We start from the raw sequence: 26,772 nt of genomic DNA on the forward strand, positions 1-26,772 counted from the left end.
TGGGATGAACATGCAAATAGTGTTTTACATGACAGATGTTGGAACAATTAAATCATTAGTCAGTTGACCAATAGACACAAAAGATATGCTTGACAATAATAATTGATTAGTAATTTTATTTATTAGTGAAAATAGTTGCCGATTTCAGCTTTTTTTATGTGCAAAATTGCTGCTTTTCTGTGCTTCAAATCTTGTTTAATGCAACATCTTTTTTAATGTTAAATCAAATTAAGAGAGTTTTATGTTTTTTATTTTTTATATACAGTGAATGACAGATCACAACATTTATAATGAAAATAAACGGCATGCCCCCTAAGCAGATTTAAAACATTAGTCAAAGAGCCCTTCTTGCCAACCTTATGTTTTCAGTTAAAGCATCACATGAACAATATAATTAATCATAATTCTGGTAATTGATGAAAATTCCAACTGCAGTAATGTTCATTTAAAATGTTCATTTAAAAAGCCCTGTGTGCGTGTGCATATTTTACATCTTGCATCTATACAGGCCATTTATTAAAGTGTGTGTGTGTGCGTCCGTGTGTCTCATTCCCCTAATGCATTAGTTCATCCAGCAGTTGCAGCACTGTAAACGGCATCACCATGGTAACAAAGCAAACTGTGATTCTGTGGAGGCAACGTTGTGATTTAAAAAGGGGCCAAAGGTCCTGAACACTAGCTTCCTAATCTATATCCCCTATTCTGAAACATCAAACACCGGAAAAGGTAGAAACACCAAGAATATGACAGAATTATGACTGTGAGCATACAGTACTTATATGCTTACTTCCTGCCTGGTTTCCAAAAATTCTTGAATCAAAGAATTCAATTCAGAAAGACAAGGTTTCTGTAACACTCAAATGGCATTTTAAGAGTGCCTGGCTTCCCCAATGTGATGTACTTCCTGTTTAAACAGAGCCAGAGAAGGATATAACACATGAAGGAAACATGCAGGGAGAGAAATGCAGCTTGATGTATAAGTCAACTCTAAAAACTGTGAGAGTTGTATTAACTGGAGCTTTAATTTATTTCTATTTTCTGCATAAGGTTAAGATTTTCCGCTGTGCTTTAATCTGTTTGGTATGCAATGGCTTTATAGAATGAGCCTTGAAGGCGCATTAAGATTTCTTTTAAATTCAAGATATGTTCTCTTAGTTCCCCCAAAAATGTACAAATTAACCAAATAAGGATAAGCAATGCCGGTTCTTGAATTATTCACCTCTTTACCAGCTGTTAAACATATCAGTCTGCAAAATCAGCCCTGAAGTTGTGGTTTTTAAAAGATTATTTTAGGGCATTTTAGGCTTTTATTCTTCAGGACAACTAAAGAATAATGAATGACTTGCAGAAATGACATGCAGTTCACAGGTCGGAGTCAAACCTGGGCCTGCTGCCTTCGAGGAGCATACTTCTATATATGGGCGCCCGCTCTACCAACTAAGCAATCCGTGCACTCGCGTCCAAACTTCTGACTGGCACTGTAAGATAAACTTGACTAAACTTTAGGAAATTTGTCTTGGGAAGCGCTATCAATACCCATCCGGAAGCCCATCCGCCCTGAAGTTTGATTACATAGCATGCACCAATCAATAATGTTGATATTATTCAGTAAACTAATTGTGTCAGACCAGTGCTAACCACTCACGCTACTTTAAGCTACAAGCTTCTTTATTTAGCCACATGATGATGAGATTAGAGTACTGTAGGCGTATGGGGCAAGTTGTTAGCAGGATTGGACAGAAGGGTGTTCCACCCTGCCCTATTAAAAATAAAGAAGACCTCACAGGGCAGCAGATGCAGCGGTAAACTTCTTGTTGTCTGAGCATACATGATCTTTTTTTAATCTTTTTATTTGTTTCGAACAACCAACAATGTTGCAAAAGAAACCCAAAATTCAAGCCACAAAATTAAAACAATCAGAATTTACCAAAGACCAAAAAAAAGAAATGTTCCGATATGTTCGGCCCTTACTTCCCATTATCATATTATTACAAAACATATTTAAAAGCAAATACATGAGGTGTCCTGCTTTAACACTTAAAGTTCCATGACTTTAGACCTAAAAGCTTACCAGGAAAACCAGACAACCAGTGTCCACCTCTATGCAAATTGACAAGAACTATTGTGGAAATTAATTGGTATTATCTGACCCAGGATTCAAATTGGCAACCCCTTCTGTCCTAAAAAGGATGTCATCAGGATGTAAACTAATGATACACAAAAACAGGCACAGGAATAAGACTGAAAGAGAGGAAGATTCCCCTGCAGTGGGTAATATATTTAGATGTATCTGACTGAGCAAAACAGCTAGGCCCAGTTCCAAACCAAACCCCGGCTCCCTTCATGATTCGTTCCTTTGATAAATGGTGCATAGGGTACTGCAGTGTTTAGTGTGCTAGAAGAACTGGCTGATAAACAAAATCCTCTGAAGGCTACAACGGAAGGAAGAAGGGAAGGAAGACAAAAAAGAAGGTAGATCTTCAAAGAGTGCAAAACTGTGCCAAGCTTTTCAGAGAGAGGCCAAGGAGAACGATCGCTCTTCTCCTCCTCCTGATCCGTCATTTACAGAAAGAGTCTAGGCCGCGTTCACCTCTGCAGCTTCCCTGCATGAAGATTCAGAGTCATGTTCAGCTTCCTCTGTGCCTCTCTCCAGACAGGAAACTACTGCCAGACAAAGTCACAGACAGAGAGTCAGTGGTTTGAGGTATGATGCTGCCATGGAGAGATGTTCTTTGTACAATCTGATGATTTGGTGTTTTTCAGCCAGTGACTTCTACTTGCAGCCAGGGATGAACTACACCCTCCATTTTCAGACTCAAGGGCAGGGCGATATCCAAACCACTGGAACTTTGTACACTGGCATTTTTCTCACCTCTTCAAAAGGCCTGCGAGGGTAATGAGGGGGGTGCGGATGGTGTCTGGTAAATATAGTGCCCTGCGATGTCAAGGAGTGAGGTCTGAAGGAGGTTTCACATTCACAGTGCGCTGTAATAAAAGAGAGCGGCTCTTTTTTCAGTACAGGGAAGGGTGAGGCACACTTAATTAAGACAGGGATGTTTTAACCGCCAGTGAAAATACACAGCTGAAAAAAGAAAAGCAGGGCGGCGTGAGGGTAGAGAGGGAAATTTTAGTCTGGGGATTGGATAACACTGGGTCTCTGTTGTATGAGAGATCTTCCAATGCTCCTTTCAGCCCTCTTCAGTTTTATTCTGTCTGGACAAGTGATGAAAAGCTAGAAAAAGAGACAAAAAGTACAGAGACAGGAAAATCCTTAAAAGGGCTTACAGAAACAATTTAAAATGACTACAGATCCAAATCTCAACAAGGCAATAAATAATAAATCCCTCAAGATAGATAAGTTCTGCAGCTGACATTGAAGTACTTCAGAGATGAACTTCCCTAGTAAACACCTCACCTGAAGCGCAATGACGGATGAATTAAGTTTTGGCTTTTGCTGGAGTTTGAGTCATCATTGTAATCAAATTCATTTTTTTATCAAATTCAGTTTTTCTGTTGGTGCATCTAAAAATGTGACCATAATTTGCAAGAAGCTAATCGATCAATGTGTGAACTTAAAATGTTGCAAGCCAAGTTAGGGTATCATAGCTCAGTCCGGAATGCCCATAGCACAGAGTATTAAAACAGTCAAGAACCAAAAACTATCAAAGAAATCTTGGTAATACTCAGCCCTAAAACTGGAAAAATAGTAAATTGAGTTCAACAAAAGAAAATGCATAAATCTCAGCCACAATGGCCACTTTTCTGGCGCCATTTTTGACTCTGGCACAGAACACTGACGCCTTCATTTTTTATCATATTACATATAAGCATTCAGACATTATTACAGATTTTTTGTGGGGGGGGGGGGCCTTAGTGTAGTGAAAAGTTCTTTGATGGAATTCAAAACAAAGAATTAAAACCACATATTGAACAGCCACAGTGAAAACTATTCAGAGCAATGCCAAGGCACGGGGCGAAAACAACCTAGAGATGAAAACACTACTTTAAAGCGCCACAGAGCTGCTATGCACAGAGCTGTGGGATTGTGAAGAATAAAGGGTAATTCAGTAAGGCTTAAAGTCAACAGTAACTGCACAAACGCTGGTTCACTCCTGGGTGAGCTCTGCTGTTGGAGGAGGGAAGCGGACTTGGCTCAGATTGGCTGCACTGCTGTTGGATAAAGAACCTCACATCCAACCCACCAACTGTGCTGCTAAAAGCCGGCTACTGAAAACTATCATTCATCTTTTGGGCTTTCCATGTTTTCTATTTTATACTGGTTCCGAGTAGAAAACAAGCATGTGTAGCAGTGCCCTTCTACGTTTTGCTACGTCCTGCTATGCCCTGCAGTGCCCTGCTACTCCATGAACTTCTACAATTACTATTTCTAGTTGTAGTTGTATTATCTTTAGTGTGACTATTATTGTTCATCACAACCCCAACCGGCCCTGTCAGACACCGCCTACCAAGAACCTGGGTCTGTCCGAGGTTTGATTTGTTGGGGCTGGAACACAGTGAAGAATTACCAAAAGAAACACCTTGTATACACTTGAATGCATATACTGGAAGTATGATGGATCTTTTTTTGTAAATACATCTTTTGCTCATCTGAATTATCAGATGTGAATAAAGGCTCAAACACGGGAAACAGTCAACCTCTGATCAAATCTCAGGCTGAGTGCGCAAAGAACTTAGTCATAAAAACACTTTATAGTAAGGATATCAAATCGCCTCCTTGAATATGAGTTTGTACCTTATTGTTTCATAATTTAAATATTCCAAAATTTACAAGAGGTTATTCCGAGCAATACTGCGCAGCATTTGTTTTCAGGTGATTAATAGGTGGCTGGTGATTGTGCTAATAATAGTGCATTGCCTGCTGATCTGGATTCAGCTCCACCCAAACCTTTCCTTCTGTCAACATCACCCCCAGCCAACATACAGTAGGCTGGGGGTGTTTAAGTGAAACCAGTCACTGAATTCACAGCATGAGCATGAATACAAAAAATAATGCCAAATAGTTTTAAGTTTCATTAGTCCCTTTAACAGCCTATTTTAATATATGAGCAACAAGTTACCCAAAAAGACTCAACAGACAGTCAATGTTTTCCTCTGTAAAGACTTGATGCCATGCGAGTTGTGATGGGCAACGCAGCAGCAGCCTCTCCTCCCTCTCAACATACTGACCCACAATTCAGCTCTGCTGCACGCTATAAATAGACCTAGAGAGATTTAACCTACAGCGAGGGAGAGAATGAAAGGGCAGTGCGGGGAGATAAAAACGGGATGAGGGCAGAGAAGTCTTTAAGCTCCACTCCGACAATATAGCTAGTCATATGATCTGATTGGTCTCGGATGATATCGTTTCTGCAGACGTAACTCGTATCTGATGTGAAGTGCCAGCAACGTTGAGAAGACCTTCGAGTAATCAGCAGCAACAGGAAGTCACATCCATCTGTCTTCCAGACAAATTAGTTACAGAGCAGTTTTTACGTGGCCTCGCTGCTTCAGTAGATGGGTGACTGCAGACAGACAATAATTATGGGGAAAAATGTCTGGTCGAAAGATCAGGAAACATCCTCTCTCTTTTTCTCTCTCTCTCTCTCTTGTAAAAATGACAGCAAAAACTAGAATGATCCTGTGCATAGTGAGAGGAAAGAAGGGAGCGTCCCCATCAAGGTTAAATGATGACAAGGAAGCTTGCAAATGATTCAATATTTTCATTATTAAATGGAAATGTAATTATTTTGATGAATCAAGAACATTGAACGTAAATAAGAATATATATAATATATAATCAAACTTTGTACATAGGCTGGTCAAAGAAGGGCAGGGGTTAAATTTGGACAAAAAAGATGAAGTGTAATTCAGTACACAACACACTGAAGCCTCAAACACACACTGGCTGGAACAGAAAACGAGTTCATGCCATTTTCTATTCATGCCCCCTACAAAAAACATCCATCGCTCATGTGTAAAGAGGAATCAAACATAAGATTCATGGGCTGCGTTGTGAACAAAGCCAGAGAAAAAAGGAAATCTGTTAAATTCTCCATTCCGCTCTGACTGATAATCCCTGCAGAATGGCTTCTTTCCTCTGACATCACAAACCCTTCGCCACTGGAAAGCCTCGTATGATTTATTTAGCTGTCAAGAGGAGAGTTGGGATTACACCAGAGGAGGAGGGAACCGGACGGAGAGAGTCACAGTTGTCTGCCTGGCAGAGCGACAGTGAATCCTCCTCAAGTCTTCAGGTTTCCACTCGTGGGCTTGCATCAGGCATCATCTTCCTTACATCCGCCTCTGGTTCATTTTTAACCTCAGTAATGATGTCATGTATTTGCTCTCTACGCTCCTGCATGGAGTATCCATCATGTCCGACAACACAAGGCCAAAGGGCTCTTCACAGTGAATCCAACATTTTTGTTTTTAAGCGTCTGAGAAGTTCTTGTGCCATACTTGTCCAAAATCCCTGAATCCCCCTCAGATTTTTTTTTTTTGCAGTTTGGTTTGCAGGAAAAAATTAATTATTCCAGCTTTATTCTGGGGTTCATTAACTTTTATTGATTAACTGTTGAAATCCCTTTGTCTCAGTTCATACATCCAGGTGAGTGTAACACATGAAACTAGAGAAATACAGCAGAAACGGCTGATTATTTTCATTAGCGATTAGTGTGCCGATTATTTTTATAGATCAATTGATCATTTACTCCATAATATGTCACACAAAGGTGAGAGAGAACCAAAATATATTCAGGGAACGACCCCTAAACAAAAGGGGTTGTCAGTTATGAGCGAAAGGACATAGATGTGATTCCCCATGCTTCAAATTTCAAGCAGTTTAAATTGAAAGGCAAATGGGCCCTCAAAGCTATAAAGATGTGGTAAGGGTAATTTAGAGTAAAGGAAAAAGCTAAAAAAAAAGATGAATTCAACATGTAGCATCTGGTTTACAAATTGTTCAGACAGGAGGCTGAAACCCTGAAGACCTTATGTTTACTACCAAACAACACATACTCATGTGGGTCACAACATTACAAGCCATTGACCCAAAAAAGACAAAAAGAAGAAAACAGCACACATCTTCAATTTGCCATTAGCAGCTCCACTGAAAGCGTTAACCTTTTCCCGTCCGGGGCTTGCAAAGCTTGAATCAGCTGAGTAGCCAAAAATAGCCACTCTTAGCATGCCTCACAAGTTACCATGGGATCAAACAACAGGGGAGGAGGGTGGACACCAAGGGTTTGTTTTAATCACATGGTGGACGAGGAAGAGGAGGATGTGGCGGTGGAGGAAGAGGGGGTTATGGCAGTTACGCCGGAGATGGAGAAAGAGACAGCGATTACAGAGTGATTCCACTGCAGAGCTATGCAATGATGATGAAAGATATACAACAAACCCTTTGGCTGACTGAGAGATTTACAGTGTGTGTGTCTGTGACAAGAGTGTTTTATGACTAGGCAGATCTTCCGTTTATCCAGGTCTTCTATTTTGCTGTTGATACTATTGACAAAGTGCCAGGCTTCCACGAATTCTTTAACTGCTTGTAAATATGCACACACACACACACACACACACACACACACACACACACACACACACACACACACACACACACACACACACACACACACACACACACACACACACACACACACACACACACACACACACACACACACACACACACACACACACACACACACACACACACGCGAACGTAACACACGCACGTAACACACGCGCACACTCTCTTTCCTTTGCAGTTAAGTTCGTTTATAGAGGCAGAAATCACTCCTTCTAGAGGGCTTTACAACATATACACCACTATCTCTATCCTTGTTTAACCCTAATCCATAGAAATAACTGAGGTGGTAAAGTATCAAATATTCAAAACTGTTTGGATATTCTGCACAAATTCTGACTATTGTAGTCACATATCAGTAATATTCTACCATGCATAACAAAAAGCTCTCAGACGGTCACTGGGTTGTTTCTGCGAGTTTTTATTTGGCATTTTGTGACTTTTTCTGGAGTGTGAAGGAGCGGTGAGCTCATGCAGCAGGCGGTCAGAAGTAGGACAGGTTGTAGTATGTGGGGCAGAGTGCAAACAGTGGAGCCCTGCACACCCACCAGGCACCTATCAGCAATGCCCCGCTCCCCTCCAATGAGAAAAAAAGAGTGAAAAGTGTAGAATTGGTTACTTTCACGCAGTTGTCAGAGTCTAAAACTCTTTTTAATGCTACTGTGTTTAGCAGGCCAATGCTGTCTAAAACAGAAGTCGTGCCTGTTTAGAAAACATATGCTCATTATTGCACCTCTGTCAATCAGAATTACTTGCAAATATTCTATAATAAAAATCTCTGAATAATCTCTGAGTGAGAATTAATGTATGTACAGAAGATAAAAGCATTTAAAGCAGAATTCAGAACAACAAAAGGTAAAACATATATCTTAACTTGACACCAAAGAAATTCCCAAATGGGCTGTATTGTAGCAAAGGGAGAAGAAATCAAAACAGACTTAGGAGGATCAAAGTTATTTCCAAAGGGCAGTGATCAGAATAAACTAGAACGCACACACATATACACACACACACACACATACACACATCTATGCAGCTGCAGGGTCCCATTTCTCAGCTTTTTACCCACCGAGAAGAACTTTGAAAAGGCCAGAAATTCAAAAGCCACACAATGGCCCCCTCAAAAAATGAAAACAAAAATGATGGTGATCAACAATACAACATGGTGTGAACAAATACACAATATAGTAACAATGAAAAATTATTCTTTTGTTTTTTAATTTAACTGTATTGTAATCTTAAAAGTTTGATGGAGATACACCATTAAACCCCTGGTATCCCACTCCCATACTATGTACTTCAACTGTCTACCAATGGTGAGTGTGTGGGAAAAGTAGAGACTCAGTGTAAATGTGCGACATACATGTCTATCCACAGACATGTCCAGGCTTGTTCTTGAGATTAGCGGTGTGTCAGTGAGGGTTAAGAAGACAGAAGAGAGTTAGTTATGGATCAAGTGTTTTCAAGTGGCTGAATCCGACTCGTCCAAAGCCTCATGCAGCTTTCCCTCTTTGTTGTTATTTCATTTAAACTGAAACTTGCGGTTATGCGGGTTGGGAACAAAAGAAAAATAGTCAGGGTTTGTTGTAAGCTCCTGAAGTCCCACTTGTTTTATGCTCTCTGGAGGTGTTTTGTGACAGATCAGCGGAGGGGAGCATTTTAGAAAACAATGGGACTCTGTCTACCAGATAATATATCGCCACTCTTATCTTACACAAACACGATAAATATTAACAGAAAGATTTAAAAGTAACATTTCAGGGACTCACATGCAGAGAAAGGTGAGCAGTACTTGCAGCAGGAGAAAACAAAACGCCCCATGGCAGTCATATAAAACACTGGAGTGTTTTTAGCAGCTTAATTTCACAAAATAGACAGAGGAGTAGATAGTAGTTCTAATATATGAAAAAACACAAATCTGTTGTTTTGTGCAACATACATCCAAGTGCTGCAGTTATGGTTAAAACTGCATTTGAGGCTAAATATTTTGTACTGGGATTGTACATTGAGATTAAAGAACGGCTGTTAAAATCCTGCCCTGCCACAAGAAATGTAAACTATGTAAAACACTGTGCTTGAATAATATACAAACTACAACAGGACACTTCACAAAATGTCACTATCTAAATGTTAATACACTTAAATTACTTTAATCAAAACAAATAAATATAATTAACAATATAATAATAAAGTTTATCTATATAACATATGTGACCATTACAAGACCTAAATACTAAATTGGTTGTGGTTTACTCAATATTTAAGGAATATAGGTCAAAAACAGGATTGGAAGTAGGCCTGCACAATATTGGAAACAAATGTGACATTGCAATATGTTTTCCCTGCGATATACATTGTGATATGAAAAAGATGACATATAAAGCTATATTTGGAAATAAATCATTCTCGACTTCTGCGGTGATTTTGTAGAGGAGTGCGTCTACATAGAAGATTAAAATGAAAAATGTTCTTTTCTAATGTGAACTATTCTTTGTTGAAGAAAGTTTAATGCTTTACAAACACCAAATCATGTAAGCGCTGTGACTACTCTTCTGAAGTGATTGTTGATGAGGGAAACTAGGTAGAAATATGCTGGTTGACTATGACCCCATTGTATTTATATAATACTATCAATCCCGGCTAAAGTGTAGGACAGTGACTGCATGTTGCTTCCTTTAAATTTCAGGCTGTGGTCGACTAGCAGGGCCAGCTTTTCTGTGTGATAAATGGATCAGACCTGCATGTCACGCGCACTAGGAACAAAATGTGTGTGTCCAAGAACAATTAAATCAGTGGAAATTACGTTAGATCAGTCACAGACTTCTGTTGTAGATTAGTGTTACGTTTCCAGCTCCGCGGCTCCAAAACTGGTTACAGCTTTCTGCTGGGGAAAACGGCCAGGAGACGTTTTGATTATGTTGCATTAATCAGGTGATTTAGTTCATATTTGCAGAGAACATAAAACACTGACTGCTGTAGCTTCACTGACTACCCATCAAAAACTATTCGTATCACTGTGTCAGCTGCCTACGATACTTTTCTACACAGAGAGAGCCTCACCTAACAATAAACCCTGTTGGACTAACGTCACATACAAACGCTGCCCACATGGCTATCGGTCTAATTAAAGGGGAGGGTTGGAAGGAGAACAGTGAAAGTTTACTTTTCTATCAAGCAGCAAAAGAGGATTAGCATCAACATCGTAACATCCTACGATGTGACTATCGCGCTGGCGCACATCACGATGTTGATGCTAAAACACAATATTGTTCAGCCCGAATTGGAAGCTTCTCTGATTAACGTCTTGCTCGATAGAATATAGAAATAGAAACCTCATCTCTACAGCATCAGACACTGCAACTCATTTTGCCAGTTCCCGTCCTATTTTCAAGGCGTCTGCTGGACTGCTAAACACTTTACAAACTCGTCGCCAAGGCAACCTAGTGAACAGAGGATGGTCGGAGGGAGGGCGCTGGTGGTAAATGCTGGTCGGAAAACAGCAGTAAGCGGGCATCAATGCCAGATCTGACCCTAAAGTGACCCATGTACCAGCTGCTGACAACATGCTTGAGGCAGAGTGTGTGTGTGTGTGTGTGTGTGTGTGTGAGAGAGAGATCGGCAACAACTGTGAGGAATGAGGTTTGTGTCGGATGGTCAGACAACAGAAAGAGACAAACAAATAAGATACAGACAAGGACAGTGAGTGTACAAATAAGGGGATGCTTAGTGCGTGTGTGTAGTGTTTCTTCAAGTATTTTGGGGCATTTGGAGCCAAGGGGAATACTTTGAAGACTTTGTACAGCTCTGCTGAGTCCTTAAGGTCATTGCTGTAGCGTTTTCTTTTGTTTGCGTGTGTGATTGGTCCCTTGTCTTGTGTCTGTCTGTTTCTGCACGTGTTGTTTTGTCTCCCTCCCTCCCGTCTATCCTTTCTGTGAATTTGTGGCACTGGGACACGTTTCTATGTCCCGCCGTGTTGTTTGTAACTGTACGTGAATATTAAGTTTACATTATGTATTTTTTTAATATGAAAAACAAAATCATTTTATCACAAAAAAGTATTTTGGGGCATTTTATGCATCTGTTGGAGAGTTCTCCATAAAGAGGTGGTGAAAAAAATGTGAGATGAGAAAATGAGAGAATGTTTTTAAATACTGGTTTTTGGAACCTTATATTCATTTTCAATACTTTTTAATGAATGTACCTGTTTTCTTAAGTTATTTTTGACTTGGGAATTCTGTGATTCAGGCTTTAAGGACAAACAAGGACATTTCCTAAACGGCAGACTATTCCTTTAACAACTCAAACTCCGGTTCCAGCAGCTTCTCCCTCCCTGCATGAGCAACTTGTTTGATTTTCTGTCTCTGCCTGGTAACACCAGCAGCCTCAGACTCACGAAAGCATTGCCTGCATTTGTGAGGTTTTTTTCTCCCCACACGTCAGCACAGTGAGATGAAAACCTTATATCTACAGTTTAGATTGTTTTCAGGTTTTCACTTTATGTGTCTCTTGTCATAGCACGTTCTCAACTTAATAAACCCTTTAAAATCCACCGTTTAAAGATCAAGTCATGCAGTGTCATCAAGATCAAGCCAAAAAGAATAAATTCAGCCTGCTATTTGGAGTTCTTAATATACTCATACAAATCATCTGAGAGGAATGAATCTTCACTTGGCTGCTATATAGTTGCCGGACTATTTGAAAGGATTTGTGAACAAAATGGTACGTTTAGTTGTAACCGTCCTTTCTAGACGGCAGCTTGTATGAGATTTCAAATCCTTCAGCACTCACAGGAGTTTGCACAGAGTCTGCCCAGCTACAGGAGGAAGTGCTTTGAGAAACTCTGGGCCAATCAGAGGCCTGGGTTCTTGTCAGCTGGCTGAGGCTCATTGCTATAATCCAATCACAAAGCAGGATTCGTGGTCAGGTGACCAGCTCAGTGCAGCTCTCAGTGTTTTGAAGCAGATGAAAACAAAAGCTAATGAGGCCGTTACTCGTCCCTACCAGCTGCCTCGCTGTGTGCAGGACTGAAAGAAGCTACAGACCTCCATGAAAGAGAAACAGGATTTATTATTACTACAGCAACAAGTGTGTGTGTGTGAGAGTGTGTGTGTATTTTATGAAACTTTATTCAGAAAGGGACACAAGTAACATAGATAAGCTTGAACAGTCATCTGATGTACAGTACTGTGCAAGAGTCTTACGCAGGTGTGAGAAAATGCTGTAAACTAAGGATGTCAACAATATAAATAATGATTGTTTACTTCTTATTAATTTACAAAATGCAAAGTGAGCAAACAAAAGAAAGCCAAGGAAACTTATTGCAGCGGATGAAAAAAAACATCAAGCTTCTTTCCCTTTGAAATCAGAAGATTTCCAGCAGTGACATCAGCTCAGAAACCAGTGAGACCCAGGTACACCCATCTACTGTCTGGGAGGTCTGGCCAGAAATGCTCTTCATGGAACAGTTGCAGCCAAAAAGCCATACCTCCGACATCGAAACAAGGCCAAGCAACTCAACTATGCACAAAAACATATGAATCTACCTAGCTGTCCTATCAAATAAAAAGGTAATATAATATGTTAAATTATAAGAATAATATTAAAAAAGACAAATGATGGATGTAACACCCAAATTCCACAAGACGCGGAACGGCTGATAAATCTGCTCCGTGCTCCGTCATCCGTCAACACCCACCAGGTCCGGATCTGTTGCGGACCTTGCTGCGGCCATGACTGACAGATGAAGTCTCGAGGACCCCCGATTTCTCGCAAATTCATGTAGCATAGAACCACAAAACCAACAATAGTTTTTTTCCCATCCAGAGGAGTAGAGAGGAAACAACTGTGTGCTGTGTTTTCAAGGTGTAGCGCACGGAAATATGATCTGCTGTGAGCATGTTCTATTTTATTTTGAAAATTAACCAGATGTTTTATTTGTTTCTGTGCTCAACTTCCTGACCCTCACTATCTGCCGTGGGTTGAATTGCTGCGGAGCTCTCTGGCAAAAATAGAAGCTGTGCGTATCTGCTACGACGGATTGCCGGAGCTGGGACGCAGCGGTTTAGCAGTCTGTGGAAGTACACACATTGACTTTAATGAAACCAAATTACTCCGACGCCCTTCCGGAGCAGATCTGCAGCCGTTCCGCATCCTGTGGAATTTTGGGGTTAGTGTGTCACCTGCTACACGTTTATATTAGTTAAATGCGTTAACGCCATTAACACAAACCCATTTCAACGGCGTCAATTTTTTTAATGCGACAACGGGCTTTTGGGTCTAGCAATCTTTGTCGTTTTTTTATACATGATGTTGTAACAACTAGTAACATGAGAAAAACTACAACACCACACCGGATCTAGCTCGACCGTAAATTCAATTCAATTTTATTTATAGTATCAATTCATAACAAAAGTTATCTCAAGACACTTTACAGATAGAGTAGGTCTAGACCACATTCTATAATTTATAAAGACCCAACACTTCTAATAATTCCCAGAGCAAGCAGTGCGACAGTGGCGAGGAAAAACTCCCTTTTAGGAAGGAACCTCGGACAGACCCAGGCTCTTGGTAGGCGGTGTCTGACGGGCCGGTTTGGGGTGTAATGAAAAAAAAACAACAGGCACGCCACACACACTTAATAGGGCTTGTGTGGTAGTCAAAGAGTAGAAACGTTACGTTTTGAGTGGATGGCGAGCGCGAGATCCCGAAATGGATGCCAATAAGATTCTGGATGGAAAATTTACTTTTTAAAAGTTGTCAAATGGCTCTATTGACAAGACCGAAGGGATCAGTGTGTTTTTTGTTGTGAACTGAGCTATCATCGCAGCACATCCAGTTGATGCAATTTCTCCGCCCCTCAAGTTTTTTTTTTACCCTTTTATTGATGGACGGAATTGAACTGTGTGAGGGATTATTTTTCTCCTAGTGAAAATGTTGCGTGTGAAATTTAACACTACAGTAAGCTATATGCCAATGGTGTTTTCAATAATAATAATAATAATAAATTTGCACAAAGCAATTAAATGAGAAAAAACTAATGGGACAAAAAGAAATCAAGGGACATTTAGAATAGATACATTTAATTGCAAGTTAACCATGACATTGATGTGATTAATCGTGATTAAATATTTGAAGTGCTAGTTTATATTGCTTTGACCTATATCACAAACTAACTCTACTTGTTCCTAAGTTCAACAATATGCTCTTAAAGACTTTTCTTAAGCTTGTGCACAGAACAAACAGCCCCCCTACCCAATAGCAGCTGTTATTCCCTCTACAGATGGTCACACAGAACTGTAATTAAGACCTTGACCAGACGTTAAGAGTTAGCTGGCGCGTGTGTGCGATGAGGCGGGGGGATGCTGGGCTATGCCTTTATCTGGCCCGCCAGTTATTCCGCTTCTTATTCAACTATACTAGACCAGCATTTAGTCAGAGCTAGATTCCCAGGGTCATTTATCTCCTTAACCGTACTGTGTTTAATTCAAGAAACAACTATTTTAGGCACAAACTCCAAAAACTGAACAGTCTGCAATAAACAGAGAAAGCATTCAACATGTGGCATGAGGAATGGTGCTACTTCTTTTACATTAAATTTCAGAAGATCATTTCACGCTATATAATTTAGGGGTTAAGGTGACTGACTTTGTATCACTTTTTTTGTTTTAAACAGGTCAAAGACCTGCAGTGGCAACAACTGTGATTCCCTTGGCAACAACCAAGGAAAGGATAAGGGATGGGTCCCCAAGAAATGTAACCCTCAACTGGATAATGAATGTGAGTGTGTGTGTGTGTGTGTGTACTGTAGTCTACAGGAAACGGTGTGGTATATGGCACATACATTAAACCCTACAACAGACACTGCAGATTGCAGTCAGTGATTTATCTGTGTGGAACTGCGCATGTGTGCACAGTTCCACACGTCATGGTCCTGTAGCCTATACTGTAACATACTGTCCCTGCTCTCAGATATATTCAAGTCCTAGGGAAACACTGATAGTGGCTGGGTGACATCAAAATAAGTGTCCCTATATTAAAAAAAAAAAATCTGGCATTGACATACAGTATTTCATGATGTAACAAATGCAAACATGCGAACAGAATAGCAAAAAAAGGATCAATCATTCATCCTATCATAGTTTTCTCAGAGACATTCATTTGGACAAAATATGATGATATAATGATAGATTCTATCTGAAGTCAAAGACATCCAGCCCCATCTACCATAGAATTACATTATAATCCTTTGCCTTCCTGATGGATAAAGAGACACAAATGTCGCCCTGTGATGAACGTTCATTTATTAAACCTAAAGAAACTGAGTTGGGTGGATTTGAAACAGCGCATGCGACCCTGTAAAACTCCGTCATGACCAACTCAGAGCATGCTGCGGACAGGTGGCGCCCATTTGGACTCTTAACAGAGAGGCTTTTACTGAGCTTTATCAGGCAGGAGCAGGTCACAGATAACAGAATGAAGGGGCTGTTGTACAAGATGCTAGCTAGTGCTGTGGAAAATCAATAAGGGTGGAGTCCTGGAAAACTAGAAAGGAAGAGAGAGAGAGAGAGAGGCATAAAACCCATCTATAAACCGTAGACCTGCATGACTGATGCCTCCGACCTTGGAAATATGACTGTGTGTGCGCATGCACTTATGACTCGTGTTCAAATCCAAGGAGAAGTGGAAGCTCTGCCACTGATAGCAAGGACAATCTTCTAAATTTGCAACTACATTTGTTTTCATAATGTAGTCTAAGAAAAAAAGATGGATGTATTGATGTACTCTGTGGTTCAGGGCAATGTGAACTGACCACATGGGGATTCCATCAATTTGCATGTTTGAGAACTCGTTTTGACTAACTCCAAACTATAGTGTAATAGCAACAGAATCAGATGGATCTGAAGATTCTCTTCACTCGAATGAAAAACCTCCTAAATAATAACATGTCCTGATGCTCAATGTTGAAAATGATGTGTGGTACATCAGATAGATCTTTTCTTTATTATTTTTTTATTTCTGGATGATCCATTTTCCTTTTCCTGCTTTTCCATCTGGTCTTTAGTTTTGGCTGCATGGATGTCGCGTATTTACACATTGTGGCTAGTCAGCAGTTATTGAAGCATGATTGATTAACCATACAGAAAATATTAAGCAAACTCAAAGTAAAACATTTCTCCTACATTACTGGGTCTATTGGCCTGCTTGTGTGACTGCAGCCGAGGACAAAAGACTGTCCATAACAACACACCTAGTCAACCTAATAAACCCCAAATCGCCTTCCATCTTAGTCACACAACAGCCTCTTCACGCAACAAAAAAACAGATACAAACCCAACAGCCTCAGCTTTCTACATAACATTACGTTTCAACCATTTAGCATTTAGAGAGTCTTAGATTCACAACAAGAACCACACTTTACCTCCAGACATCACCAAGACTAACTTAACCCAATGTAGGCCAAGAGATGTAGAAGGTAATCCACTGGTTGTTCAAACCTAAAGGCCTGGCAGAGTTAAGGATCTGTTTTACTCATGGATGTATAGGGAATTGGATTTGAGTAGAGATAAAAATGTTTCAAACATAATATTTGGTGTCTGACTTTTAAAATAAAGCAGTCTTGGAATATTTGAGTTATTGTTAGACTATAAATAAGACAAGAGGAACAAGAAGAAGACAAAAGAGAGGGAAGATGAGAAAGCAAAAGAGGAAAACAGATGAGGAAGAGGAAGGAAAAAGAAGAAGTGATTCATTTGCTGGATTAGCAGTTTGGGATTTTAAAATTCAATTTAAAGACTTAATTTGGTTTTGACAGCCCTTGATATGTTATTATGTAAAATTTAAAAAGATAGTCATTCAGATCATAAACTTTCTGATCAGCCGATAACTACGCAATGAGTTGGTTTTCAAAATAAAAGCTCCCTTGTTTTCTTGCTTCCTTTGGAATAAATTTACCAGCTGCACCTGACACAGTGAGATACAGTTCATAATCTCTATGTCTCTTCAGCATCACTGCCTCGCGGCAACAACAAGCCATCTGTCTGCAATGTCTGCATGCATCCGTCGCTCCAGCCAGCACCACATTAACACGTACTGTAGTTGACCTATATAATGCATTATTTATGCTTGCAGGAACAAGCAAAACCAAAACGATAAAATGTGGTACCTTGTTAATTGTGATTTTTTTAGTAGTTTAAGTGAGAAAAAACACACAGTTGACAGATGTCACAGTTGATGCTGTCCCTTAATTTCAAACAATATGATGTGACTACAATTTAACAGTGATGGTGGCCACCTTGAGATAAAGCTGGATCACTCCCAAGTCATGATAAAAGTACATTTATAAAGTGTATATAATAATAACTCCACTCATTCAAGAAATTGTACAGCACAGAGGAATGAGGAAGATGGAAAACTGAAGAGCAGCTAGTAAATGATTTATATAATATTTAGCTCTTTTTCCTAATGACTCCCTCCTTTTCCTCTCAGCATGTATCGTGTCCTGCTGAGGGATTACAGCAATAGTGCCTTCCATCCAACCCCCCCTTAATATCCTCCTCCTCCCACAGAAACACAAGATCAGGGTTGAGGAGGAGGGATGCTCAGGAACCACCAACCTTCCTCTGCTGCTCCCCCTCCCAACCCTCTTTCATCAATCCCTAATTTCAAAGCCTTTTTCCTCCAATCATCTCTCTTCTTTCTCCTCTTGTGGGTGCACCCTGACCCTTACATTCCTCTGTGAGGATGGGCTCTAAGGAAGAAATAGATTTTTCCATCTTCATCCAGGTTCAGGATTGGGTCTGTGGCTGGGTGGGCTGGCAGAGGAGGCAAAAGGAAACTCTTCTGTCCACAAAACTTGTTAAAAGTTTGTCTCGGCAGGTCAGCAAACTCTCTGTGAACTTGGAGCGTCATGATCTTTGTGACAGCCTCTGTGCATTCACACCCTGCTGGCTGCCAAAACATTTATCTAAGATGCGTGTTGTCAAAAGTAAAACACAGACAATGAAGGGACATATTAGCTTGTGTTTTGCACCAAGAGCAGGTTAGCAGGGGAAACAATGTGTCAAACCACATTATGGTGACAATGTGATATATTAAGTTGTGACATCTGGAAGAGGTTCGGACCGTCTCTCTTTTTCTCAAGGAAATCCTTTAAAATAATGGCAGCATTAAATGTCAACAAATGTGTTAAAAAAAGCCAGCAAATGTGAAACAACAGCACAGAAATCTTGCTCCTGATGTATGGAGCAGCAGCACGGTCACTGCATCAGTGCACACAGTGAGCATCAAGGAACGCGGCCCAGATACTGTCTAAGGCTCTGGGTCTTATTTTTAGCTAAACTGTAGCTAGCAGGCAGAGCTGGTCACTGCTAACAGACTGATTAACAGCAATACAAAGAATGTCACCTTTGTGTAAAATAAAAATCTTTCTATAATTATTCTTTGAAACCCCTTATGACTTAATTTAATTTGTCATCAGCGTACAAATCTTTGCTTCAGTATTCTTAACAGCTAATTGACATAGGTGTACTGGCAGTGTTTTGACCAGCAAAAACAATTTAGCAGATACATTTCAGACCATAGCCTCAGTGTTTCAAGAGATTCAATGGAATTAATCATCATTTAATCAGGTTAATCACTGTGTCTTTATTTGTGTATTTGTACTCTAGCAATTAATCCTTCAAGTTCTTTGTGCTTTTAGGAACATATTAATTAGGGAAATAGTCTCAAAAAGCCATTAGCATATCCTGGTTAGACTATCAGACTACAGCTCTAAAAAAAAGAAGCAGTTTAAAGAAGTCACTTTGGGCTCTGGTAATATTGGGTGTTTGGTCAGACTGATAGATTCAGTATTTGTACATCAACATGGAAAACAATGCTTAGTAGGTGCAGCTCTGGTTGGGAACACAAAGCAGCACAACTTCTCCATCGTAAATTGTGACAAAGTCAAGTTCCTGTTGCTGCCATCAGTGGCGGAGCTTCCATTTCTTCTGATTGGAAAGGTCACGGTAGATAACACTAGTCTTGACTGTAAAGAAAAGTTCCCAGTGGAGACACGGCTATACTGCTGCTGCTGTTGTTGGTGGTCGCGGCTGTACTTCACTTCCTGCGCTGTAAAAAGGTCACTGCAGACACGACTAACATTCCACTTTGAATAGCCGGAAGGTCTGTGAGCCAGCTTTGCATGAGTCCACTCCTTCTGACAGCTTTGTAGTTCCACTTTACAGAGCAGGGACCGGCCTATAAATAGCTCCCCATAGAACTGGAATAAGAAGAAAACCATAGGCATTTAAGAGGTGTATGATATTATGCTTCTGATGACTTAAGATAACGGACTTGATTAACAATTATTTAGGTTGATATATTTAAGTATAAATGCATTTTATCATGAAAAGTTTTTCACAGGCCAACAACTCAAAATATTCAGTGTTACCTAGAAAACTGTACTTGTTAAGATGGGAGATGCTATTGCTGAAGCAATTATTTGATGGAATGACTAGTCGGTCAACTAGAATTAAATAAACATTTTTGATATTCAATTATTTATCAAGAAAAGTAATTTATTAAGCAAAATACTAATTATTCATTGGTTCCCGCTTCTTAAAATGTGAGGATTTGCTGCTTTTCTCTGTATTATATCATTATAAATAAAAATAGTTTGGGGTCAGCCAAAACAATCTATCTGAAGACATCGCCTTGGACTCTATTTTGCTGATATAGTTAATAACATTTATATTGATAATTGAGAGAGTACTTTAATAACAACATAATCATTAGTTGCAGCCTTTTTTACACCATTATAGTACACTAAAACTTGTGATATTTTTTCATATTTTGCAACTCATGTGAAAGTCAGAATGATCCACCATAATAGAGAAAACAGGACACATTACTGCTTTAAATTAAACCTAATTATTTAGTATTAATAGAAGGCCAGTATTGTCTTGAGAAAGCAAATGTGTGTTAAACTGTTAAACCGCATATGAACAAGTCAAGGAAATCTTAATGTTTCTTCAGCTCCAAATGTGGATTAACAGGAGGAAAAAAACATGGCATCTGACAGGTCTGCAATGCATTCAGTGAATTGCTGCAGTGCATTTCCTCTGAGGACCTCGCAGTGATGGTGCTGTGCCCTGCTGATGACAGGCTGCTGCTGGAGAGCCACACCCAGCTTCACTTTTTCAACATATTTCCTGCTAAAATCAGTCATGGGGATAAAGCTGTACGGTGGCTTTGAAGGGCCGTTTTTTGGTTATCAGATTTGTACATAAATTTCATGTGAGGATTTTCCTTTGGGTGTTGGACTGCAACTTGTAGCATTTTGAAGACATCGTCTTGAGGCCTAGATTAATAATCATTAGTTCAACCCCACAAAAAATATAAATGTTTCCTGCATGCGGGTGATGCTGCTGTCTGGCTATCAAGTCATATCACACCTACTCTTGTTACTGGTTAATGGTTACCTGAAACAATTAAGGGTTCTCCCTAATCAGTTACAGAAAATAGTGCAGTGCTCCGACTGTTTAGCACATTTTATCTCCATTGATTTGACATTAATAATTAATTTAAAGAGTGATAAAGTTGTCTTTGTGGTTTCAGTGCAAAATGTTTAAGGTTTTCAATGAAGCTCACTATTTTTTATTTTTTTTTATTTTTTTCATGCAAATATACACATTTACTTTCAGATTGTGCAGTGGTATACTAACTAAATAATGTCCGGTAGATGTGACAACATAAAGATTTAGGGTTGATCCGACAGAAAATGAATGATCAAGTCATAATTCTCACATTCTATTTATTTCCAGTTCCCAAAATGTACAGATTTCTTGTTATTCTCTTTTTTTATATGATTGTAATTTATATTTCGGAGAGTTTTTGACTGTTGGTTGTTCACATAAAACAAAATCAAGCTTTGAATCTGGAAAAGAGTGATGGGTATTTTTTCACTCAAGCATGACAATAACTGAATTATTTTAACGGTAACAGCATCCACACAAATGATCAGCATCTGAATAACAACATTTTCTGCATTGCATTTCTATCATGTCACCCAGTCAGCAGGATTTATGCCGCATGTTGTTACAACTGCCGAGACATTTCGTGTTAGTACATAAAAAAGAGCAACAGGAACAGGGCTGTGGTTTTCTAATCTGGCCATCACAACAAAGCTACCAACTTCTCCTGCACTGATGACTTCCGCCGTTTCACTACTTCCTCACAAACATGCACTCGCTCTCTCAGCAGACACCCACACCAACAAACCACATCTTTGCTCTTTTTTTTTTTTTTTAGAATAAAGCCAAAAAAAAGGTCCCCAAAGTTTGATATGTTTGCTCATCTTGGACATTTCATAAGCTTAAAGGCGCCCCGCCTCAGCCAGGCTGAAACAATCACAGCTGTGGTTGAAGGAGAGAAACTAGTAGAGTCTTAAATGGGTTAAACCATTTCCTCAGAAAGGGGGTTTCCCAGCCCCACATGCTGAGTGTGGTCTTACCAAAGAGTTTTAAAAATTCCTTCAGCTCTGATTTAACTTTTCTTTTACCTCCCACCGTTAAATGGAAACAAAACCACGTGACCATTGTTACACTTGGTTGTTGTTAATGTAGTTTGGATTATTTTACCTTATCTGTGTGTGTTTTGGGAATCCATGTTTGTTTCTTTTTTTCAGTCACAGGATGTTTTGTTCTTGATGAATGTCCTCAATGTACCCCCTTGTTTTGTTTTTTAATGTATGCCTTGTCATAAAGCCAAAGACAAATTTCCACATACACAATATATTTGCTAGCCAACTCACTTTTTTGTAGGGGAACATTTTGAGATATGGGATATGTACATTTAGATAAATTCCCAGGTGCATTTTCTAGAAATATTATTTTTGAACAAGTCAGAGTAAGGCTGATCACCACAAGTATCAAGAAAAAGGCATTGAAACTAAGAGAAATTGAAAACATACTGACAGATGTTTCTCTTAAAAGTAAACATTTTAGAACTCAATCATGGACCAACAGATTTTAGTGTAGTGGATGGTGTATGAACACCAGCTCGATGTCGGACATATAGGCCTAGTATAACTAAAACAATTTGATGATAAAAGGGTGAGTGCTTCTCTCTCTCTCTTTTGTACCCCCACCCTATTTTATTTTTCCATCCCAACAGCTGTTGTCGGTGCAAATAGCTGCAACATGCCTTGGGTGGCGAATAGCTGGAGAGTGCGCCGGCATGGGAAGCCTAACCAATCGCCAAGTACACATGTGCAGACCCAAACACACAGACAGGTTTTGGGTCGGACATATGCAAGACAGACAAAAAATAAAAAATTAAAAGCTTGGTTCATCCTCAAACTTGCATGGCACATATAGTTATGATTCACCAAGTCCTGAGGAACTAAACTCAAAATGTCAAGGTTCATTTGTGTTCCAGCGCATCTAATCATTTCTACAACCACTTGTCCCCTTCTTTAATGAAACATTTACAGCAGTCACCATCCTCCCTCGAGCCACAAAAAAAAACTCAAAGCAAATCAAGATGTGATTTCAGCGCTGTTGTTTACTCCCAGCACAAAAAGGTACGACCCAACACACCCGTACGGCCGCACCGAGCTCACTTAGGAGGAGGCGTTTCATCGTTCACACTGTGAGGTTACAGCAGAGCCGGCGGTCACCCTAGGGCGTGACTCACTGTCCATGACCACACAATCTGATTTAAAGTGACACTCGTCTCATCATTCAATGCTGATGGCCATTTGTGTTATCCTCAGAGGCAGAACTGGAGATACAGTAGACCTTAGATTGCTCTGTGAACACAAATGCCCTCTTGTACAGGTGTAAAATAAGCCTGCGAGGTCCTGTTTACCCTGAAACAAGTGATTTATTATGTTAATATGTTAGTCCTGTAAAAAGTACTTCAACCAGACACCGACCCAGTGCATTATAAAAACTGATTGCTTCTCGCTTGTACAATGTACAGCATACATTCTGAGAATCTATTTTATATCCAAGCAAAATTCTAGCCTGCAAATCCAGACCCAAATCCAAAATAGGGTTTGGCATTGAGTAATGAAAGTCGCCCATCTAGAGGGGCGGCACCAAGCCCTATATCAGATACACCGATGTGATTGGTGCAGCTCGGCTACAAGGCTCTAGTTAATGAGCAGCATTACTTCATGAGCGACTTGCTGAGCAAATTCAAATTGTGCTCTCGCAAGAACTCTGGATTTCCAGGGCAACATAAACTGGTATTGTTAATGAAATTTCCCTAACCTAATTGACATTGAACATTGTAATTCAGAATCAAATCCAGAAATCATTGGCGATAGACAGCCCTATGTAAGAGCCAATGCCAACTGTTTGGGTTACTGCTCAAACTCCTTATGCCGACTAACTGTGGTAATCATGAAAGAAAGACACTGATGTGCATGAGCTTACAGGCAAGTGATGATTCAATGTCTTACAACCACAATTTTTCGCAGCAAATTCAGGTGACTAACATCCCCAGGAGCTGATCTTTCTCAGACATCCCTTCAAGGCTTAAAATGGCTCCTCATATATACTTTATGATTTCCTGGACACATCATACTGTATGTTAGTTACTTTGTTAGGTGTTTACCATGATCCTTGCCCAATAAACTGCAGAGCAATATCAAATGTATGCCATATAAGACGTCCACAGCGACTTTTTTTTTCTAACCTTAAGATACATGTCAGACAGCAGCCAAAAGAAATGTCCACGTCGAGGCTGATGTAATCCTTTTTATCACCATCATTTAGGGTACAGAATCTGCAGCAGAAGGACCATGAAAGCCTGAGGATGGAGCCTTGTCATTTACAGATGTTGCTGCTCTCCACCTCTACAAAATCGACTTGTTTCCAGGTGTGCATTCTCATGACATTCAAGTGACAGAATCCCCTCTAGCTCTGCTTCACTAATGCAGCCTCCTGTGTCACAAGAGGAGGGCATATTTAGCAGTACATACAGCCAGGGGTTTAATTGGGCCAGGGCTGTCAGTGGCTCAGCGGACACCAACCTAGCACATCTTCATAAATGTATGTATTTGTACACCTTTATCTGTCCTAATAATTCAAACGGGGACTGAAACACGCTTTTGCTATAGCTGTAGAGAACATAATCCTTAATGAGGCGATGTAGGAACTTGAGAACATCAGAACTTTCACTGAGTTTCCATGAAAGCTACCTAGCAGATCAGCGAACTCAGTCTAGGTTCGATTTCACTTGATATGTACCAATGGGAGTTTGGAATTGTAACTCTTGCTGCAATGCAACACCGGAGGGAAGAAAACAGCACATGGGTCAATATTTTCTAGCCATAAGCTATTGAGATTCAATCACAGCTGAACACAGCTTTGATTTGCAGTTAGTCTTGCAACATCTGCGAGTGGAGTTCTCAGATGATCGGACTGCTCACAAGTCATAATAACCCTGGGAATATTACCTATAGCTGCCTTCTGGCTCACATGACATCATTTCAAACAAACACAGGCAACACAATTCACATTTCCTCAGATTACTTCCAAATTAAACAGCATAGTAAAAGCCTGGGTCAACTGAGCAGCTCTGACTATGTCCTCCTCTTTCCTCTGCTCTCATGTCTACAAGGCAACAGCAGGATGGTCATCTCTGATGGGGGCAATCGGGTCTCAATTAGATGCCTTTTCCAGTGTTTGTGTGTGTGTGTGTGTGTGTGTGTGTGTGTGTGTGTGTGTGTTTTGGGTCGAACAGGCCTATCATCATAAATGCAGCAAAGAGACACTTCAGCAAAAGACTTATGGACAACAGTGTGCACAAATGCGCAATGGAACACCGCCCACCCAATGGCGCAAAAGTCAGCGTGGTGAGGGGCTTGTCATGCACATATGGGGTTGGCCAAATCAGTCCCACTGGAAAGCTTGCAGTACGCAGGTAATATGTGTCACTTGGGTGTGGGTGAGAGGAGGAGGCACCTCTTTGGTACCACAATAGGTGGGCTGGGTGGATGTTTGCATCGTTACAATCCAAACATCACGAATGTGGATGTGAAGCAGTGAGAGGCCAAAGCGCTATCGGAGAGATAATCCAGTCCAGACTGCACCGGTCCCAATGAGGGGAGGGGACATGGAATAATAAACGTGTTCCTGAGACCGTGAGAGGGGAAAAATACATAAATGCATGTTTGTACTCCTGTTTCCGTCCGTTTGTTCTCCCGGTTGGGGCTTTAAGACACACACACAGACAGACACACAAACACACACACACACACACACACACACACACAAACCTACCTTGTAGACTTGTCCATAGGTGCCATTTCCGACCACTTCCACCAACTCGAAAATCCCAGCAGGATCCTGTATTTAAAAAGCATAAAAATGTAAAAAATAAAATAAAATAAAAATAGATTGATTGATTGATGGCCTGTAGCTATTTACAATCGGGTTCGTTCGATGTAGGACTCGGCTGCGCCCGGTTGGCTGGCCTCCTATGCTAACGGATATTAGACAAAGAAAAGCCACCAGAGGATTGTGTCAACAACATGACTGCCTACAACATTTTTGTGTTTTTATTTCTGAGCACGAAAAAATAAAATGCACTCTGAAAATGTCTTTGAGACACGTACTCACCCTCAGGGATGCTAGGTCTATATCCACCAGACTTTTAGCCGGGGACTCGTTCGCCATTTTCGTTAAAAACGGTGTTAAATTAGCGAAATAACGGCGTGTTTTCAGTCTCCTTTAGTCGGACGGTGTGTGTCTCATCCTCGGCTGGTTTTATTTTTAATCCCGCTTGTGATATTTTCTATCCAAGGCGCGTTTTTCCTCTTTGTAATCCCGGGCAGACGCTCAGCTGCTGCTACATACCGACCAACTGCTGGAGCCCTGTTTGCTCTAGGCTCGTTCTCTCTCTCTCTCTCTCTCTCTCTCGCTCTCACCCGCTCTCTCTCTCTCTCACTCTCTATCTCTCTCTCTATCTCTCTCTATCTCTCTCTCTCTCCCTGTGTGTTTGTCTCTGCCTGTTTTCTCCGCCCTCTCCCTTGCTCAGTCTGTTCGTATGTCTCTCTTTCCCTCTCTCTCTTAATTCTCCGCCCCTTCTCTCTCTCTCTAACAGTCCTAAATACTTTTTGGGGCCCTGAAGAGAATTTGAATGCCCCCTCACATTTGAAAAGGGGGACTGTAAATCAACCAATCATCAACGCTTCC

At 40.4% G+C, this 26,772-nt stretch overlaps 1 protein-coding gene across 16 annotated transcripts in view; it reads right to left on the minus strand.

The window, feature by feature from the left end:
• Nucleotides 1-26,484, minus strand: part of map4k4 (mitogen-activated protein kinase kinase kinase kinase 4) — a 90,980-nt gene extending 64,496 nt beyond the window's left edge. For 9 of the 16 annotated variants that reach the window (XM_034884581.1, XM_034884585.1, XM_034884580.1 and 6 more), the window contains exons 1-2: nt 26,197-26,481; nt 25,858-25,923 (exon numbers count right to left, since the gene is read on the minus strand). In XM_034884581.1, the coding sequence (XP_034740472.1) occupies nt 25,858-25,923; nt 26,197-26,253 (123 nt within the window). In that variant the 5' untranslated portion in view covers nt 26,254-26,481. Of the gene's footprint in view, nt 1-25,857; nt 25,924-26,196 lie in introns of all 16 variants that reach the window. The other 7 variants (XM_034884587.1, XM_034884592.1, XM_034884584.1 and 4 more) reach the window with 3 other exon arrangements.
• Between the last annotated feature and the right edge of the window lie 288 nt (nt 26,485-26,772).

Source organism: Etheostoma cragini, chromosome 11 (genome assembly GCF_013103735.1).
Source record: "Etheostoma cragini isolate CJK2018 chromosome 11, CSU_Ecrag_1.0, whole genome shotgun sequence".
NCBI lineage: Eukaryota > Metazoa > Chordata > Actinopteri > Perciformes > Percidae > Etheostoma > Etheostoma cragini.